The sequence below is a fragment of the Phoca vitulina genome, unplaced genomic scaffold, assembly GCF_004348235.1.
Source record: "Phoca vitulina isolate PV1807 unplaced genomic scaffold, GSC_HSeal_1.0 scaffold10, whole genome shotgun sequence".
NCBI classification, from domain to species: Eukaryota; Metazoa; Chordata; class Mammalia; order Carnivora; family Phocidae; genus Phoca; species Phoca vitulina.
The window spans coordinates 8874037-8893597 of NW_022589713.1; the positions used below are offsets into that span (position 1 = coordinate 8874037).

Here is a 19561-nt window from a genome sequence, read left to right on the forward strand (position 1 = left end):
CATATACACTCATCAATTTCTCATATTATTAACATCTTACATTAGTATGCTACATTTGTTACAATTGATGAACCAATATTGATACAGGGATTTCTTTAGTTTTTACGTAGTGTCTTTTTCCGTTCCACGGTCCTATGCGGAATACCACATTACCTTTACTTGTCTTGACCATGACAGTTTCTTAGACTGTCCTTGTTTTGATGCCCTTGATAGTTTTGAGGAGCACTGCTTAGGAATTTTGAGGATTCCCCCCTGTTGGAATTTGTCTGATGTTTTTCTCTGATTAGACTTGGGATGATGGGCTTTGGGAGGAAGTGCTCTTTTTGTCATATCTTATCAAGGGTCATGCTATCACTATGGCTTATCATTGTTGAGGTTGACCTTGATCAGCTGGCTGATACACAGGAGTTCTCCCCTGTAAAGTTACTGTTCCCCCCCCCCCACCCATTCAATACCGTGCTCTCTGGGAGGAGGTCACTATACACAATCCATTGTTAAGGAGTGGAAGTTTTGCTCCCCCTCCTTGAGGACAGTGTATCTACATTAAATTATTTGGAATTCTTCCATTCAGGAGATTTGTCTCTTCACCCTCCATTTATTTATATATTCAGCCATTTGTTTATATGAGTGTGAACTCATGGATATAATATTTTTATGCAACTAATGAACCATAGTCCGTAACACATGACACTTTCTCCATTATTGGTAGAACAGAAGCACAGTTGGGGAGTGGGTGCTGGGGCTGGAAAAAGTCATGGAGCGCTTACAGAGGCCTTCTCGCTCACTTAAATGGATTTTTGCCTCTGACATGTTGACAAAACCATGTATTTTTAAAAGTTCAACTTACGGTGCCTGGGTGGCTCAGTCGTTAAGCGTCTGCCTTCGGCTCGGGTCATGATCCCGGGGTCCTGGGATCGAGCCCCGCATCGGGCTCCCTGCTCAGCGGGAAGCCTGCTTCTCCCTCTCCCACTCCCCCTGCTTGTGTTCCCTCTTTCTGTCAAATAAATAAAATCTTAAAAAAAAAAAAAAAGGTTCAACTTAAAGTGCCAGGTATAGTGCTCTCTCAGCTGAGAAGTTTGTCCGGAGGAGAAAGGAGGCTGAGAATGAGAGGAGAAATGCATACCAGCCACAGGCATTCCTCTTTTCCCTCCCAGACTCACATGTGAATTGGGGAGAAGGATTTGAAGGGAATAAAGTAATTTCTGTGTCTTTCTAGGGCTTTGGGGTGGCTTCTAGCCATCAGCACACTGGTTGTTCTTTCCATAACCTACTCCGAGCCAGCTCTGTCCAGGCCTGTGATGGGTTTCATATTTGAACCTAACCCCTTAAGGTTTTGTTTCTTCACTTGGCATTGTGTGTGTGTGTGTGTTTCTGTATGTCTTTGTGTGTCTGTGCTGTGTAACCAATCCTGTTTTAAAAACAAGGGAAGCAAGCCCAGGACACAAGAATAGCAAGTCACTGAACCTCTCTGAGGCCAAAAAGACGTTTGTCAAACATTCCAGGAGGCGCACTGGGCAGCCACTGATTCACTGGCCTCCCTCATCGTCTGCAGCTCCTGGCTTGAAGAAGCTGCCAAAGCACTTTATGAGTTGTTGCTCCCCATTCCCTTGTGCTGCAAAAGGCAAAAAGTTCAGGAGTGAAGCCTTTACCTTTTTTTTTTTTACATATTTGTTTCTTAGGTAACAAGTGATGTGTGGGCTTAGAACTGAGTTCATGGACCTTCCTGTCCTGAGCCTACTCTTGGGTCTTCGTAGAAGTGACCAAGTGTGTTTGCTGGAACAGTCCCGAGGGTACATCAGTGGACATGGTCTGGGGCAGCATTAACCAAAGGGTTATAGTCAACATGGATAATCACCCCCCACCACACCCCTTTCCTGTGTTGACTGTTGGTTCCACCAAGGACACAGTCATGGAATCAAAAGGGTGTTCGGATCTCAGATGCTATGGAGTTTGTTTGACTCTGTGTTTTCTTTTATACTGAATAATAGCAGCGAAATGTTTCTGACCACATAGCTGCAGAGCATGGTTTTATTGATTTCCAGAGACAGAAGAGAAAGCCAATTATTGAAGGGGAAAAAAAAAGGAAAAGGAGATGAAAACAATGAAAAAGATAAATGTGGATTTAAATTTAAATTCTAACTCTCTTGGAAGGAAAAAAAAAGATTCTCTGCTTTAGTTTTGATGCATTCCTGCTTCAATGGAGAAATCTTCTGTTTGGGTTATTCCTTTCTGTGGGGACTGGCAAAAGTCTAGAGCTGATGAGGTCTTTAGCCTTTTTGAGGCATTTCATGGCAACCTGCCCTCAACTGGTTTAGCCTCAGAAACGGCATTTGGGATACATGGCCTATTGTTCTGTCCCTAAAATGTTCTGGCATATTATTCCAAGAAGTGTTATATTCGTTGCAGATTTACATGTTTTACCTTCCCGTGCTCTCCCGAGGACCTCCTCTCTGTTTATCTCTGTCTTGGGCCTTCCCTGCCCCCATTTTCTCCGAGTAGCTAGCAAAAGCAGTGGTTTTAAAGAACCTCAACCGTCAGTAACGTTCATGAGCCGCAAGCTCAGAGAAGAAGGTTCAGTAATAGCTGGAAATCAGATGACTAGAGGGAGCAGAGTGGCAGGTTGAATCATGGGCACCTCAGTGGACCCAGGACACCTGGCTTCTAGGCTCCTAGCCATTTTATGACCATGACCAAATTTACTCTTCCTTTGGGTATTGATTTTTGTCATTTCTACAAGGAGGAGTTGTACCAGGCGGGCTCTCAGCTTTCATGATCTTGATTACAGTCTTAAGCCATATTTGTTGCTTATCAGATCATTTTTGGGGTTACCTCCTTGCCCTCCCATCAAGAAAATACTGAGTTTGATGCATACATGACCACGTTTTTATGTTTTTTACTTCTGTATTTTTATGTTTTATATAAGTAATAAATGCACATAGGAAAGCTTCAAATGGTACAGAAGAAGAAAAGGAAGATCTCCTCCCATCCCTGACACCTGCTTTCCTCCCCAGGGGTGCCCACTGTTACTAGTCTCTTGTATATCCTCCTAGAGAGAATTGCTCTCTATGTATAATATACCCTTCCTTTCTAACTACAAGCAATAGCATGTCCGTACATAGAATTCTATCCCTTGGGTTTTTTTTTTTTTTCCTCTCTGATGTTTCCTAGAGATTGTTCCATTTAAGTACCTACAGAGCTCCCTCATTCTCGGGCATGGTTATCGAGAATTTCTGAACAGATGGATCATGATCTCTCATCGGTGGACCCAATTTTTAGTCTTTTTGCTATTATACATAATACCGTGGTGAATCTTCTCATAACAAAGTTCTGTGGGTGTGTGTGTGCTCTCCTTTGAAAACAAAACTATTGTCTAAGTTCCATTCTTTTCTAGTCTCTATAGGTAGTAACTAGAGATGGTGCAGTCTGCATGATCAAATTGAAATGAAGTGAAGGAAAGCAACATTGCCCTCATTCCTCCCTATCCATGTCTCTGTGAGGGCTGGTGTTTTGAAGACTAGCAAGGGTGTGGTGTTAGAACAGTTCCTCTCCAAGTCTCCAACTCCCCCAGATAAGGAGGCAGACGCTAATAAAATCTGCCGAGCAGTATTTGCTTGTTGTGTGGCGTCCATCGTGAGTAAACCCGGTGCAGGTTTTGTACACCAACAGGGCAGGCTCTCCACGTCCCTGAAGGTAGTCTTGCTCCGATATATTTGTCACCTCATTAAGTTACCAGAACCAAGTCAGTTTTTTTTTTTTAATTTTATTTTATTATGTTGTGTTAGTCACCATACATTACGTCATTAGTTTTTAATGTTGTGTTCCATGGTTCATTGTTTGCGTATAACACCCAGTGCTCCATTCAGGACATGCCCTCCTTAATACCCATCACCGTGGTAACCCATCCCCCCACCACCCTCCCCTCTAGAACCCTCAGTTTGTTTCTCAGAGTCCATAGTCTCTCATGGTTTGTCTCCCCCTCCGATTCCCCCCCCTTCAATTTTCCCTTCCTACTATCTTGTTTCAGAGGTACAGGTCTGTGATTCATTAGTCTTACGCAATTCACAGCGCTCACCATAGCACATACCCTCCCCAATGTCCATCACCCAGCCACCCCATCCCTCCCACCCCCCACCATTCCAGCATCCCTCAGGTTGTTTCCTGAGATTAAGAATTCCTCATATCAGTAAGATCATATGATACTTGTCTTTCTCTGATTGACTTATTTCGCTTAGCATAATACCCTCTAGTTCCATCCACGTTGCAAATGGCAGGATTTTTTTAATGGCTGTGTAATATTCCATTGTGTGTGTGTGTGTGTGTGTGTGTGTGTGTGTGTGTGTGTATACCACATCTTCTTTATCCATTCATCTGTTGATGGACATCTTGGCTCTTTCCATAGTTTGGCTATTGTGGACATTGCTGCTATAAACATTGGGGTGCACGTACCCCTTCGGGTCACTACATTTGTATCTTTGAGGTAAATACTCAGTAGTGCAATTGCTGGGTCGTAGGGTAGCTCTATTTTCAACTTTTTGAGGAACCTCCATACTGTTTTCCAGAGTGGCTGCACCAGCTTGCATTCCCACCAATAGTGTAGGAGGGTTCCCCTTTCTCTGCATCCCCGCTAACATCTGTCGTTTCCTGACTTGTTAATTTTAGCCATTCTGACTGGTGTGAGGTGGTATCTCATTGAGGTTTTAATTTGGATTTCCCTGATGCCAAGTGATGTTGAGCACTTTTTCCACGTATCTGTTGGCCATTTGGATGTCTTCTTTGGAAAAATGTCTGTTCTTGTCTTCTGCCCATTTCTTGATTGGATTATTTGTTCTTTGGGTGTTGAGTTTGATAAGTTGTTCTTTTTTTGTTTTTTAAGATTTTTTATTTATTTATTTGAGAGAGAGTGAGAGAGAGAGAGAGCACAAGAGGGGGGAGCGGGAGAGGGAGAAGCAGACTCCCTGCTGAGCAGGGAGCCCGATGCGGGACTCGATCCCGGGACTCCAGGATCATGACCTGAGCCGAAGGCAGTTGCTTAACCAACTGAGCCACCCAGGCGCCCTGATAAGTTCTTTATAGATTTTGGATACTAGCCCTTTATCTGATATGTCATTTGTAAATATCAGCTCCCATTCTGTTGGTTGTCTTTTGGTTTTGTTGACTGTTTCCTTTGCTGTGCAAAAGCTTTTTATCTTGATGAAGTCCCAATGGTTCATTTTTGCCCTTGCTTCCCTTGCCTTTGGCGATGTTTCTAGGAAGAAGTTGCTGCGGCTGAGGTCGAAGAGGTTGCTGCCTGTGTTCTGGATTCCTGTCTCACATTTAGGTCTTTCATCCATTTTGAGTGTATTTTTATGTGTGGTGTAAGGAAATGGTCCAGTTTCATTCTTCTGCATGTGGCTGTCCAATTTTCCCAACACCATTTGTTGAAGAGACTGTCTTTTTTCCATTGGACATTCTTTCCTGCTTTGTCGAAGATTAGTTGACTGTCCATTTCTGGGCTCTCTATTCTGTTCCATTGATCTATGTGCCTGTTTTTTGTGCCAGTACCAGACTGTCTTGATGATGACAGCTTTGTAATAGAGCTTGAAGTCTGGAATTGTGATGCCACCAGCTTTGCTTTGCTTTTTTCAACATTCTTCTGGCTATTCAGGGTCTTTTCTGGTTCCATACAAATTTTAGGATTATTTGTTCCATTTCTTTGAAAAAAGTGGATTGTATTTTGATAGGGATTGCATTAAATGTGTAGATTGCTCTAGGTAGCATTGACATTTTCACAGTATTTGTTCTTCCAGTCCATGAGCATGGAATGTTTTTCCATTTCTTAGCTTCTTCCTCAATTTCTTTCATGAGTATTTTATAGTTTTCTGAGTACAGATTCTTTGCCTCTTTGGTTAGATCTATTCCTAGGTATTTTATGGTTTTGGGTGCAATTGTAAATGGGATCGACTCCTTAATTTCTCTTTCTTCTGTCTTGTTGTTGGTGTATAGAAATGCAACTGATTTCTGTGCATTGATTTTATATCCTGCCACTTTACTGAATTCCTGTATGAGTTCTAGAGGTTTTGGGGTGGAGTCTTGGGTTTACCACATAAAGTATCATATCATCTGCAAAGAGTGAAAGTTTGACTTCTTCTTTGCCGATTCGGATGCCTTTTATTCCCTTTTGTTGTCTGATTGCTGTGGCTAGGACTTCTAGTACTATGTTGAACAGCAGTGGTGATAGTGGACATCCGTGCCATAGAACTGAGTCAGTTTTAAAAATTAATAACCTCTGTGCTGCCAACAAACAACCTAACTTTTTTTAAGCTTCATTTTCCTAATCTGGGGATTTCTGATATTGGAAATATTTCAGTTTACAGATTTCTCTTAGTGACCCAGTTGGGCATCTTTTTTGGTCTACAGCAGTTTTGTCTGACTGCTAAAAACTTCCTTTTTCAGAAGTTCAGAAATGGCTGTCCCTGGAAATAATCACTATTCTTCCATCTAAGCTTCCTTCTGGCCTGAAAGAGGCCTTATGAATTAAGCCCTTCTGGATATCTGGACCTTGTCTGACTTTAATCTGTATTTAAGAGCACTTTTTTTCTGGTGATACCGTGTGCGCACAATCCCTGCCCTCCTACCCAGGCCTTCCAATAGAGACTGTAAAATGCTCTAACCATTTCTGGAATGTCATTTGAAAAATGAAACACTCATTTCAGTAATTTTGCATCAATTAGGACTGTGCTTTTTTTTTTTTTTTTTCCTGTTCTCAAACTTGAGAACATAAGAGATAGCCAACTGGTTTCATTCATTCGCCTCATCATTTACTGGGTTTCCCCGTGTGCCAGGAATGCTAGCAGGAGGTGCGCGTTCCTTGTGGTGGGCTGGATTCCAAAAGGAAAGCCTGCACCGGTGAGGCAGATCCCAAACATTCTCACCTCCAGCTCAGGAGCTCGTTACTGAGCAGACAGTTGTCAATCCACCCAGACCCGCCTTGAACGCTTCCTGTTTGTAACGGGAGCGGCTTTGGGCCCCGGGCCCTGTTTTGATGACCTGCTGTGTAAGTGGTAACTTTCTTGCTCTTGAAGGCAAACCACGTTCAGAGGGTTGCTCTCAGTTTCAGCAGCTGTTCTGTTGTTCAGTGTAAGGCGTGACCGAGGGCGGCCAAGGACAGTTGAAAGAGCCAGTGGACGGGATGTCTGGAGGCCTCCCTGGCTTCGGTGGTTCTGCCTGCCCCTAATCAGAGCACACCCCTTTACCTCTCTTAGGTTTCAGTCGCTCTCCCGTAAAATAAAGGGATGGACTAGATCATTTCTAAGAATCCTGACAAAGCCTAACATTCTGGCATTCCACAGCTCCACATATAAATTCACCTCATTTCTTCACACATTCCTTCCAACAGCCTGTTAATTCCTGTGAGGGCAGGAGCTATTTATCCAATGACAAGCCCAGTGGCTGGCACACAGGAAATGCGGTAAAGATTTGAGGGAGTTATAAATAATTTTTTTAAAAAAGAATGTTTTTACCCTACCTCTACCCCCGTCCAGAGGAAGTTCCTGCCGTGAACTCAGTTAATCATTCCTCAAGGAAACCAGTTTGTCTACAGAAAATCCTGTGTTGGTGCTCGCTTTTGAGTGCGTGCGCGTGCGTGTTTGTGTGCGTGTGTGTGTGTGAATGGGGTGTACATGTACATTTAATATATAGTCGATGAGGCTACTTTAAAATTCATTTAAGAAAATTCTTACTTATAAAACATGTTTCCACATGATGTCCATGTCTTCCAAATGCAAGATGTAAAATATTTAACTTTTAGACTTTAAATAAGGTACACCAATGATTTTCTTTTTTAAAGACAGTGATACCAAACATAGCAAAAATTGAGAGTTTTTCCTCAGAAATGGAGTATATAAAACTATATATTGTCTTGGGCCCCGATGTAAGAGCAAATAGACAGAAAATTGTGGTTTTCTTTATTATAGGATATTGCCTAGGCAGAAGTTAAGCAAATTTGACTGGTAAACTGTTTTAAGGAAAACTAGCACTTTTTAAAAATGTTTTTGTGTGTGTGTGTGTGTGTGGGAATGCCAATTATAGAATTCATTAAAGGATTTTAAAATTCTTTCCTCAAGTGAAGTACTACATGCTAAAATTTAAGATGTTGGTAAGTGCAGATAAAAAAAAAAAGAAAGAAAATCCTTAAAAAGTTTAAAACACTTCTAGAATGTTTTATCCAATCACAAATATGATTATCATTTTTTAAAAGATTTGTTTATTTGAGAGAGAGCGAGGGCAGGAGGGAGGGGCAGAGGGAGAGAGAGTGTTAAGAAGACTCTATACTGAGCGTGGAGTTCCATGCGGGACTCGATCTCAGGACCCTGAGATCTCAACCTGAGCTAAAACTAAGAGTTGGACGCTTAACTGACTGCGCCATGATGATCCTTTTTTTTTTTAAGATTTCATTTATTTATTTGAGAGAGAGAGAGAGAGAGAGTGCATGTGCACATGGGCAGGGGGAGGGGCAGAGGGAGAAGCAGACTCCCCGCTGAGCAGGGAGCCCCATGTGGGGCTCCATCCCAGGACCCTGGGATCATGACCTGAGCCGAAGGCAGACGCTTAACCGACTGAGCCACCCAGGCGCCCCCATGATTATCATTTTTATGTAATTTCTTTCACACTAATTTTTCCCTTTGCATAAACTAAAACATCTTTTCCTCAATCAGGTGTTTGTTTCTGAGCTTAGCTCATGCTCCTTTGGGGTACCCTTTTTTAACAAAGCATCAGTGGGGTCCTGCTTCTGTGTAGATCCCTGGTCTAGGTACTGTGTTTTAACGTCCTGCTTGTCAGTCACTCATCATTCTAGGTATTACCGTGCACTGCTGTGTATCTATAATCTCATGCCCTCCTTAGCTCTGACATGAACACGCAGGTTGTCTAGAAAGTGCACACACACCCAGATGTCCTGCTGAAATTACATCATATGTTGTGGTAACCTTTTGTGGAATTCACTTTTGACCACTATGTTCTTAAAGGCTTAAAATGTGCTCTAGACACAGGGAAGGTGTGAAATAATTTTTAACAGAGCACAAAATGCCAAGACTGGATGAGTCAGGAGTGGGGCCAGTGTCTGAGCCTCCATGAATTGAATTAAGGTAATAATTACTTAAACAGTAATGATTAACAGGAAAGTACTTTGGAAGGAATCTCGGGAATCTATACTCCAAAGCACAGAGCATTCTGATGGCCTCTTTTTGATAAGGTATTGTAGGACCTGTTCATTAATCTCCTGCGTGGTCTTCCCTCCTATAGTGATGAATCACCAGCACCAGCAGCAAATGGCACCCACCACCCTGAGCCAGCAGAACCACCCTACTCAGAACCCCCCAGCAGGGCTCATGAGCATGCCCAATGCTCTGACCACTCAGCAGCAGCAGCAGCAGAAGCTCCGGCTTCAGAGGATCCAGATGGAGAGAGAGAGGATCAGAATGCGCCAAGAGGAGCTCATGAGGCAGGTATGGCCTTCTGTGGTGCCTGCTGGAGGCTCCATGACCTTGGGTGCCAAGGCTCGGGGGTAGGTAGCTGTGGGCCATCAGGGTAAATCTTCCTCTAGAAGCATTAAAGACCCAAAGCCTACTCCAAACCATACGAGTAGAATCTCGGTTTTTCTCCCAGAATCTGCCTGCCTTGTCTTCAGAGCCAAACATATGAGTACGAGGACTAGCTATGTTAGCATGGCTGCCTTTGGGTTCTACTGCTGATCTTTAGAAGGGGAGGAAGACCCTGTTCCAATTATCTATTGCTGTGTAACGTCATCCCAAAAACGTAGTGGCTTAAAACAGTAGCCCATTTTATTATATCATACATTTCTGTGGGCTGGGAATTTGGGCGGCGCTCAGGTGGCCTGTTCTTCTGGCTTCCGTGGTGTTGATGAAGACCACTTTAGTAGTATTCAGCTGGTGGGTGGGTTGGTCTGGAGGGTCCAAGATGGCTCTACTCAAGTGTGTGGCATCATGGTAAGGATTGCTGGAAAACTGGGCTTGGTTGGGACTGAAACCTGGAGCATCTATATTTGGCATCTCTAGCTAGCACAGCAGTCTCACTAGTGGGACATATTGCCTAGCAGCTTGGGTCTCCCAGAGAGGATGTTCCAAGAAACAAGAAGTAGAAGCCGCCGGTGTCTTAGGATCTGGTTCTGGAAACTGTCACAGAGTCACTTCTTCCATATGCTCTTAATCAAAGAAATCACAGATTCGCCCTAGATTAAAGCGGATAGCAGAAGGGATGTTCCATGGACAAAATGACAAAGAATTTGCAACCATCTTTGGTCCACCATGGAGCATGAGAAAGAGTTAGGGAAAACTGAAGGAGAATGAGAAAGGAAAATGTTTGCATGCGGGCTCTGATAGAGTCGCTGTTGGTCAGGTGCCTGTGTACCATACTGCATTCATTCATTCAGTCAGTCAGTCCATCAGGGGACAGAATGTTGAGCTGCGTGTCCTCTGTGGGTGAGGGTTGATGCAGCACTCCAAAAATTAATAAAACAGAATCCCTTCAGGAACCCACAGTTTTCTGCCTCCCTCAGTGGCTTGGTCTGTGCAAGAACAGAATTATTTCTTCTGTGTTGCTAAACTAATGTAGGCCATGTTTTTAGGTCTCATCAGTTTTGCTGGCTACATTTTAGGGAGGAAAGCTTCAGTTTATTGTTCTAATTCTTGAGACTTTGCTTTGTGACTCACATGAAGTAAGATACGTGAGTAGCTTCTCTTTCACTAGTTTAAGGAAATAAGTAGTTTTAACGTCTCAGAGAGCTTTCTTGCAAGAGCCTGAGGTGTTCCACTAAATGCTACTTTTTCTTTTAGTCACATCTCATACTTTCAAAAATATACATTGATTTCTATAAATGAATAATGTATTTCTCATCAAATAAATTCTAGGATATAAAGTGTCTATCCTGCGTGAGGTTTTAAAAACATGGTGAGTTAAAATAATTCCTTAGACATAGCCTTTGACAATGAGGGAAGTGAATGTCAATTGTGCTTTGTCGTTCAGTGGAACTATCCTGAATTTGAGGAATACAGCTTTATAATATAACTACAGTTGTGCCTTTTTCCCTGAGGATTTATGTCTGAACGTTCATGGTTATTTTAGGGTAACAGTTGTTTATACTGTTTTTAGATATACAGTATCATGTTTCTTAACAGGAAATAATTATATTATTTTTTATCTTAGGATAACAATTCCATTTGGAATATTAATTTTCTGTTTCATAATATCTATAGAGTAAATGTAACAGTATTATAATAGCATTTATGACTTTTCTCTTAGTTTTATATTTAAATGAGCTTTAATGCGTTTTATTTTTCCTTGCACAAAGCTACAGACTGTTCTGTAAAGAATAATTTGTTGCTTAGTTTCTGCCACTTTCTGTGTTTCTTTTTCTTGCCCCACCTCCTTCTTTCCCACAGAAAGTATTTCTGCAAAGGGGTGGGGGAAAGTGCCCCGAATTGTTTCCTTTATTCCAACCATAGGTGCCTTTGAACCAGAATGTGGTATTGATGGTTCATATTACAGAAATGCCAACCAAGTTTATTAAATGCTGATCCCTGGAGGCTGTGGAACTTGGAGCATTTTGCTGCATCATATTGTGCAATCCTACTGTATAGGACAGTGGGAGAAAATGTCCAGATTTGCTCACAGAGGCTCCCATAGTTCAGCTTTGACTGTGTGTGTGTGTGTGTGTGTGTGTGTGTGTGTGTGTGTAGTTAGGAGGAGGAGAAGGGAATGGAATGGATGGTTCTGATGTCTTTTTATTTTCCTTATAGAATACAGGAAAAAAAGGTCTAAAGGGACTTCTTCATCATGGAAAGTTTTTCCCCCCCATCCAGAAGCAACCTGCTCCTCAGTGTCAAAGATACTATTTAAGGCCATATGGTAAATAGTATTAGAGTGTTCTCTGATAGTTTTCTGGGGCATTTGCCAAGATGCCTGGTTGTTCAGGTGTGGATTATGTCTATCATCTTAGTGGTTTTTTTACTTCCCTTTTTTTTTTTTTTTTTTGGGGGGTGATTTTCTGCCTCACTGTTTGCACTTAAGCCAGGGACAGGGAAATGGACTATCAGTAAAGGTGATATTTGGCTAACCTGTTTAGCTGCCTTTTAGAATCTGGTAGAAAACAGGAATAAGGGTAGAGGAAATGGTCCTGATGAAGTCTGAAGATTTTTTTTTAAAGATTTATTTAGGGGCACCTGGGTGGCTCAGTTGGTCAAGCATCTGCCTTAGCTCAGGTCATGATCCCAGGGTCATGGGATCAAGCCCCAAATCGGGCTCCCTGCTCAGCAGGGAGTATGCTTCTCCCTCTTCCTCTGCTCTTTCCCCTGATCAAATAAATAAATAAAATCTTAAAAAAATTTTTTTTAATAAGATTTATTTATTTATTTTGAGAGAGAGAGAGAACACGCGTGTGTGCTTGTGTGTGCGTGAGCTGGGGGGAGGGGCAGAGGGAGAGAAGCAGACTCCCCGCTGAGCACAGAGCCCAAAGGGGGCTCAATCCCACAACCCTAAGATCATGACATGAGCCGAAATAAAGAGGCAGATGCTCAACCGACTGAGCCATCCTGGCGCCCCATGATGAGGTCTGAAGATTATCTGTAGACTTCCATTTCTTCTTCCTGTCCCACTCCCATGCCCACCGTGGTCAACAAGTACCTGAATCTCCTTAGCTCACTGGGCAGTCTGTAAGGAGCATGGCTCTCCTCTTGCTCACAAGGGGGCCCTAGCCATGCAGGCTGTGTTCTCAGGGTCCCCGCCTTGCAGGCAACCTTGACCTGCCTGCAGTTCCATCAAGAGAGAATTTCCAGGAGGCCCCATCCTATTTCTATCTCTGTAGTGGGAAGAGAGGTTGGGAAAATTTAATGAGTAGGTGAATTTGTTGCCTAATTCTTGGGAAATCATCACCATTCTGAAAATTGTTATCATCCTTAAATATATAATAAATGTGAAAGCTCCTTATAAATGAAATACCATGTAAAAATTTGGTTTTATCCCTCCGTCTTCCTTTTCCTTCTTCCATGCCATCATCTCTCCAGGCGTGTCATCTGACGATGTTGCATTGTGGGGAAAGAAGCTCCTCAGTATTGCATAAGCTGACGTACACTGCATAATGCCAGGGGCTCACATGTTAACTCGTGGTCACTGAAATCATGTAGAATATCAACAAATGGATGTAAGGAAAGTTTGATTACAGATCTGAGGTGAACCTTCATTATTTCAGGATGGAAAATTACTTTTTTCATTCTTTTCTTTGTCTCCTCATTCACTTATCCAACCAACATGTATGTGGTGAAAAATAACAAACAAAAAGATAAATGGGACTTGGCCGCCTTCGGATAACTTGTATCTTACCAGACAAGCAAAATGATGAAATCAGGATGGTTACAACTAATCCAAATGTGTGGCCAGAAGAGTAAATTCAGACTCTTCCCTCTTTCCATCTTTGGCTTTCATTCCTGGAGCAGAGACCAGACACACCACAGCACAGAGTTCTGTGAAGCGAGCAGAAGGTACTTCTTTTTTTCTCTTCAGTGGGCCCTCGGGCCAACAAGTTGTTGAAGAATCTGCAACATTAGGATCAAAGGGCCAGTGAGGTTTTTGGTATCTCCTTCAATTAGGAGTCTTCTGAAGTAGGAGAGTTCCATTAAAAATGGTCCCTACAAGTTAGCATTGGCTGCTGTAGCCAAGTTGAACTTCTTGTGTCTGATGAGTTATCTCGGGTTGTGGCAGGTGCTCCAAGCTCAGGGGCGCCCCGAACAAGCTCAGGAGAATTCCAGCTGGGTCTGCAATACATAGTCTTTTAGGAAAGTGGAAGTTTCCCTGCTTTCCACAGGCATCCATCGCAGACATTGTGGAAAATGAATTTTTGTGAAAGACAGTCTCAGTTGTCCGTGATAATGAGAGTTTTATCTTTGTGAAATTTCCCAAACCTGGAGAGGCAGCTTCAAGTTCCTAAGAGAAATGGCAACTCGAGAAAAGAAAGCAGTCTCAGTTGAAGGTGTGCCTCCTGATATCCTCGTAGTTTTTAAAAAGAAATTTGAATTCAGTTTGTGACAATTTTTTCTTTTGATTTAGAAAAATAAAGTTTTTTTTTAAAAGAGTGGAATTGTTTTATTTTATTTTTTTTTAAGTTTTTATTTATTTATTTGACAGAGAGAGAAGGAGTGAGAGCACAAGCAGGGGGAGCGGCAGAGGGAGAGGGAGAAGCAGACTCTCCGCTGAGCAGGGAGCCCAACATGGGGCTCGATCCCACAACCCTGGGATCATGACCTGAGCTGAAGGCAGATGCTCAACCGACTGAGCCACCCAGGTGCCCCAGAAAAATAAAGTTTTTAATTTATAAAAATATAATTGGGTAGGGTTTTGTTTTGTTTTTTTCTGATTGAGATGAAAGAAGCATTTGCTAAGTGAAAGAAGCCAGGTCTTTATGATTCCATTTATATGACATTCTGAAAAAAGGCAAAACTATAGGAACAGAGAATACGTACGTGGGCGCCAGGCTTTGGGGTCGGCAGGGGCTGCCTGCAAAGGGGCAGCACTAGGGAATTTGCGGGGTAGTGGCACTGTTCTGTATCTTGATTGGGGTGGCTGTTTCACAACCCCGTGGATTTGTCAAAACTCAGAAATGTACACTACAAAGAGTGGGTTTTACTGTATATCAGCTAAAATAATAAGAAAGTAAAATTATCACACAAGAAAGACAAAACAAATTCATTGTAAAACAATGTTTAAAATACTCAAAACCAAGAACGTAATAATCACTTAGAGTCTTACCTCAAGAGAGTGGCTGTGAAGATGTTGGTGATTTCTCTCCAGTCTTTGTATGTATCTGTGTGTATGCTTTGTTTTTAAAACAAAATTGGTAGCGTATCATACTTCTGTTTTATTATCTCTTCTTCTTAATATATTGGGACATCATGTATTTATTCTGTATCAGCCATGGAAATTGTGCCGTGACTTTGAATGTATCTATTGTAAGCTGCCTGGGATCCTTCCTACAACAGGGCTGGACATAATTTTTAAAATACCATGAACCAGACATGCCCACAATGACTGTAGAATATTCTGCTGTTACAGCTTAAAAATCAACACAGTATTTGCTCAGTATCATAAAGGGCATGTTTGCGACTTTACCCAATGGAATGGAAAATTTTGGTAACTGGTAAGAAATTGAGAAAGAGGCTTCTCAGTCACTATTTACTCATCTAAAAGAACAATTCCTTGACATGAAAACAGAGTGACGGCTTTAACTGAGCAGAGTATTTCTTTTCATGCGTATTATTCATTTAATTAGGAAGCTGGGGGGCCTTCTGCCTTGAAGATTTTAACCTCAAGGACTTCCCGTCAGCCCCCAAGGCCTGGAAGATTCCTAAGTGAAGAAGTCTTAGCTCCTCCTTGCCCCTTCTCAGGGCCTGTCTTGTTGAGAAACCATTATTATTCTTAGACAGATTCAGCCCTGCTTTTACCCTGGCCCTTAATTGGGGCTCCGTGGACAGGAGAATGCAGCTTGTCAAGCAAAACTGCTGACTAAGCCTGGCCTCTAGTTGCCAGGGCAACAGGATGAGGACAGAGGGTTTGGGCGGGAGGCCTCGGAATTCTTTTGGCAGGTCTCACAGATTTCTGTTAGGCCTGACATCCACTATGGGGTCCGGCTGGCCAGCTGGCCGGCCTCGAGCAGCCATTCCTGACCGTGGGCCCAGGGGGGACACGCCCGGCTGTGAGCAGCGCTGCTCTGGGGGAAGAATCTGGAGTCTGGTTTTTATCATGCGAAGAATAGCTATTTAGAGAGGTTAAAAAGTGTCGTGTTAAAGCAGACCATGAAGCATAAATGGTGGCTATTTCATAAAGAGTCTTTCCTTCGGACGCTATAATTTAACTTCTTGAAAAGCTTTTCATAGAATTAGGTTTCAGGGTTGACTGGGACATAGAGGTCATGTCATCCAACCAATATGTAACTCCATCTATGGTAGGCTGGCTATGTAAGTTCATTCATTGATTTGTTCAACAAATCAACAAATGCTTCAGGTACTAAATACACAGCAGGGAGTGGACAGACTTGGTCTGTACTCTCCAGCAAACTTCAATTCTAGCTTCCGTCAAGTCCCAGAAATAATCCATTTTCTAAAATGTCTTGGTGCTCCCATGTCGTTGAGGAATAATACAAGGACCCTTTTTTAAAATGTTGTAAACTGAACACATTTTTCAAATAGAGGGTCACCATGTTTGCACAAAGGAAAAGCAACTTCATATTTCTGATCTTCATAAGATCACCAAGGTATGAAGAAACACCATTTCAAAATCCATTCAACTATTTTTTTTTTTTTAAGTGAAGAGAGAATATCTAAATTGTGAAGTTTTCCTTAATGTGATTCTAAGGGATAACAGATTATAGAATAACACAAGATTGTGATACACATCCTGAATTGAAAGAGCAACAAACAGGCCATGGATAATCATTATGGACTCAACAAATGTCTTCCCTCAGAGTGTTCGAGTTTCGACTATTCTTTCATACCAGTGGTCTGGCAGCTGAGCATGTATGATGAGGTATTTGAAAAAGGGAGGCTCCAGGAAATGTGACAATGAATTTCTAGAATCTCTTGGCACAGAGTTAAAAAGAAATTTACATTGGGAATTTTTTCCCCCCAGTAAAGAAGGTACACAGTTTAGTGTTTTGCCTCTGAAGTCCCCAAGGGTTTTGGCAGAGACAGCAACTTTCCTGCACCAGAGTAACTATTTCAATGTTAGGATTTCAAAATACTGTCTTTATTTGATTTGATTTTTTTTCATTTGTTTCTACTCACCCCACCCTTTATAATTAAAACAGTCCAATCCTCCAGTTCTGTGGAACCCCTGGCCACACACGCTTCCATCAGGCCGGCTTCCATCAGGCCGAGCGCCCTCAGAAGGGTTATTGTCATTCCGCTTCTCTTTGAAGTACATTCCAGTGAGGGCAGGAGCCGGCTGGTTGCAGGCGCTCCCTCAGCCAAGGACAGATGGGGCTGCAGGACGCTTTCAACTGCTGTGTGCTTTCTCACCTCCTCTGTTGATTTATTCCACGGGCAGGCTGCAGGCCGGCGGGGAGCTGGAAGGAAAGGAGGTTTGAGGTTTGCCTCCAGGGACATCTTCAACTTACAAATCAGCATTTGTCTTTCACATCCCTCTCGCTATTTTACACCCCACCCCCTTCCCCAGCTGCTAGGGAAGGGGTTTGTTGTTTTGTTTTGGGGGGTTTTTTTTTTGTTTGTTTTTAACCCACATATAATTATTCGTTTCAGAGACCTAGATGGACAACCACAAACTCTGAAAGAGATTCTCAAGCCCTTATTTTGCAACAGTCTTTCCACCCTCAGCTTGGATAGAGAAAAAAAAATAAACTTGTGGCAGGGGACGGGAGGGGTGGGGTTACTAGGGGCAGCTTTCCAGATCTTTCTGAAACCGGTCTTTAAAATCTGAACTTACAACTGTGCTTGATGTGTTGTGAATTCCCAGGGCACTAACTCCACCCATATACATTGAAAAGGACCATAGAATATGTCCAATTCAATCTTTTTCCCAATTGGGCAAGGGAAACTGTGTTCAGGACAGCTAAACAGGCTATGTCATCCGGTCCTCCTCCATACCGCCCGAAGGAAGAGGGTTGGTATTTCCATTTGATAGCTGGGAAAATAGGCTCAGAGAAATGAGATAACTTACCCCAAGTCCCACAGCCAGTAGGTGAAAGAGCCAAAAATTTGAGGTCTTCTGACCTCAACCCTTGATTTTCCTCTCTCTGCCACAGTCAGTGTGGTGGTTAGGAGAACAGACTCTGGAGCCAGATTTTGGGAAGAAGTTTGCTTAACTTCTCTGTGCTTCAGTTTCCTCATCTGTAAAATGGAGACGGTTGGGTTGTCATGAGGATGAAATGCTAAAGTGCTTAGAACAGTGCTTCCCCCATAGTGATATGCAAGCTTTAGCTGACAGCTCTGGCTCCTAAAACATACAACAGTATCAGTAACTCATTCTGCTGACTGCCTCTTTGGACCAGGTTCTTTATAATAAGCTTTTAAATCTTTATAACAGCCCAGCAAGGTGAGTTTTACAAGCTGTCTGTTTTTTTTTTTCCCCCAGATAAATAAACCAGCAAGGAAGATTAAGAATTTAGCCCAAGATGTTATAGGTAGGGGGTAACTGAGCTGGGATTTGAACTCCAATCTTTCTGATTCCAGGGATGCTTTTTCTCCTGTGCCAAGCTCTGGACATGTCTAATAGCATTTAACCTTCCACAACTGCTTGAGAATTCCAGTGGCCAGTAGCCCAGAGAATTGAGAGAGCCAGTTCCATCACTCAACAGGACTACTAACTAGAAAACCCTTCATCAGATCTGCCTCAAATCCACGGTAGAAGGAATCTATCTTCCTTCTTCCATGTGATACTCCATTAATAGTTTGAGAACCAAGGTATACCCCTCATGTCTCTCTTCTGGTTAAACAGTTCCCTGCTTCTTCATAAGACATGACACCTGGATCCCTTCCAGCCTGATTTTTCTCCTCTGGTCACTCTTTGCAAAGTGTAGAACAGAGACCTGGATGCCGCCTTGCCTGTGGGGGTTGACTAGAGGTAGGCAAGTCTATTGGAATAGCTAGAGAAGCAATGCTGATCTGCTACTTGAAATGGAACAGAGGTTTGGAGCATGGGGATATCAAGAGATAGAACCCACAAGGCTTGGTCATTGTTCACATCTGTCTCCCTCTCTAGAATCCTCCATGAGGTAGGGCACTATCTGTGTTCATTGCTATATCCCTGCTGCCGAGAGCAGTACCTGGCACCTGGTAGTTTCTATAGTATTTTTTAAAAAAATAAATACAAGTACAAAAATGAGTTGTTATGGGGGCTGAGGGAGTCAGCGGACTTGGATTTTTGCACTGGTGTAGGTGGTGATAGCATTAAGAGAAAGCTTGAAGTTGGTAGGAAGAGATGCTTTGTGGCCAGATGAGGAGTGGATTGTGAGACGTGGGGTATCCTACCCCAGCTGGACACCTTTATTTAGGAGTCCAGAGCCAGGAGAGGGGGAAGCTCGTGGCTTGCTATGGTTCTTGTGGTCAGGGAAGGCATTCTGGAAAAGGTGGTACAACAGAACTTGTAAGGGTGGGTGAGATACGGCTAGATGAAGAGGGCCCCAAAATAGGAGGAGTCTAGGAAACTGAAAGCTTGTTTGGGAAGACAGGGTGGGGGGACCCTGGGAAGGCGTCTGTGAGTAGAACTACTGGACTAGAGTGGAAGTGGGAGACGAGAGTCAGACCCAGGGGCTCAGATGTGCCTCTAGCTTAGCATCTGTTCTGCCTAGACTAGGGGGAGCTGGGGCCCTGGCAACGGTTAGAGCAGTTGCCACACCCACTCTCTGAGTCTAGTCCTAGACCAGCTGGGGCTGACTGAGCCTCTGTTTCCACATCCATTTGCTTAGTCCAGTGCCACCGTCTTCTGTCTGTAGTTTAGCCATTTCACCTTCATCAGTCTTGACTGCTGCTTCTTGGTCAGACCAAAGTCAGGCATGTAGGGCAGC

At 42.9% G+C, this 19561-nt stretch overlaps 1 protein-coding gene across 1 annotated transcript in view; it reads left to right on the forward strand.

Annotated features, from left to right (window-relative positions):
• Window positions 1-19561, forward strand: part of WWTR1 (WW domain containing transcription regulator 1) — a 131090-nt gene that overhangs the window by 98429 nt on the left and 13100 nt on the right. Inside the window, exon 4 of the mRNA XM_032408469.1 lies at window positions 9280-9482. Within this exon, the coding sequence (XP_032264360.1) occupies window positions 9280-9482 (203 nt within the window). The remainder of the gene's footprint in view (window positions 1-9279; window positions 9483-19561) is intronic.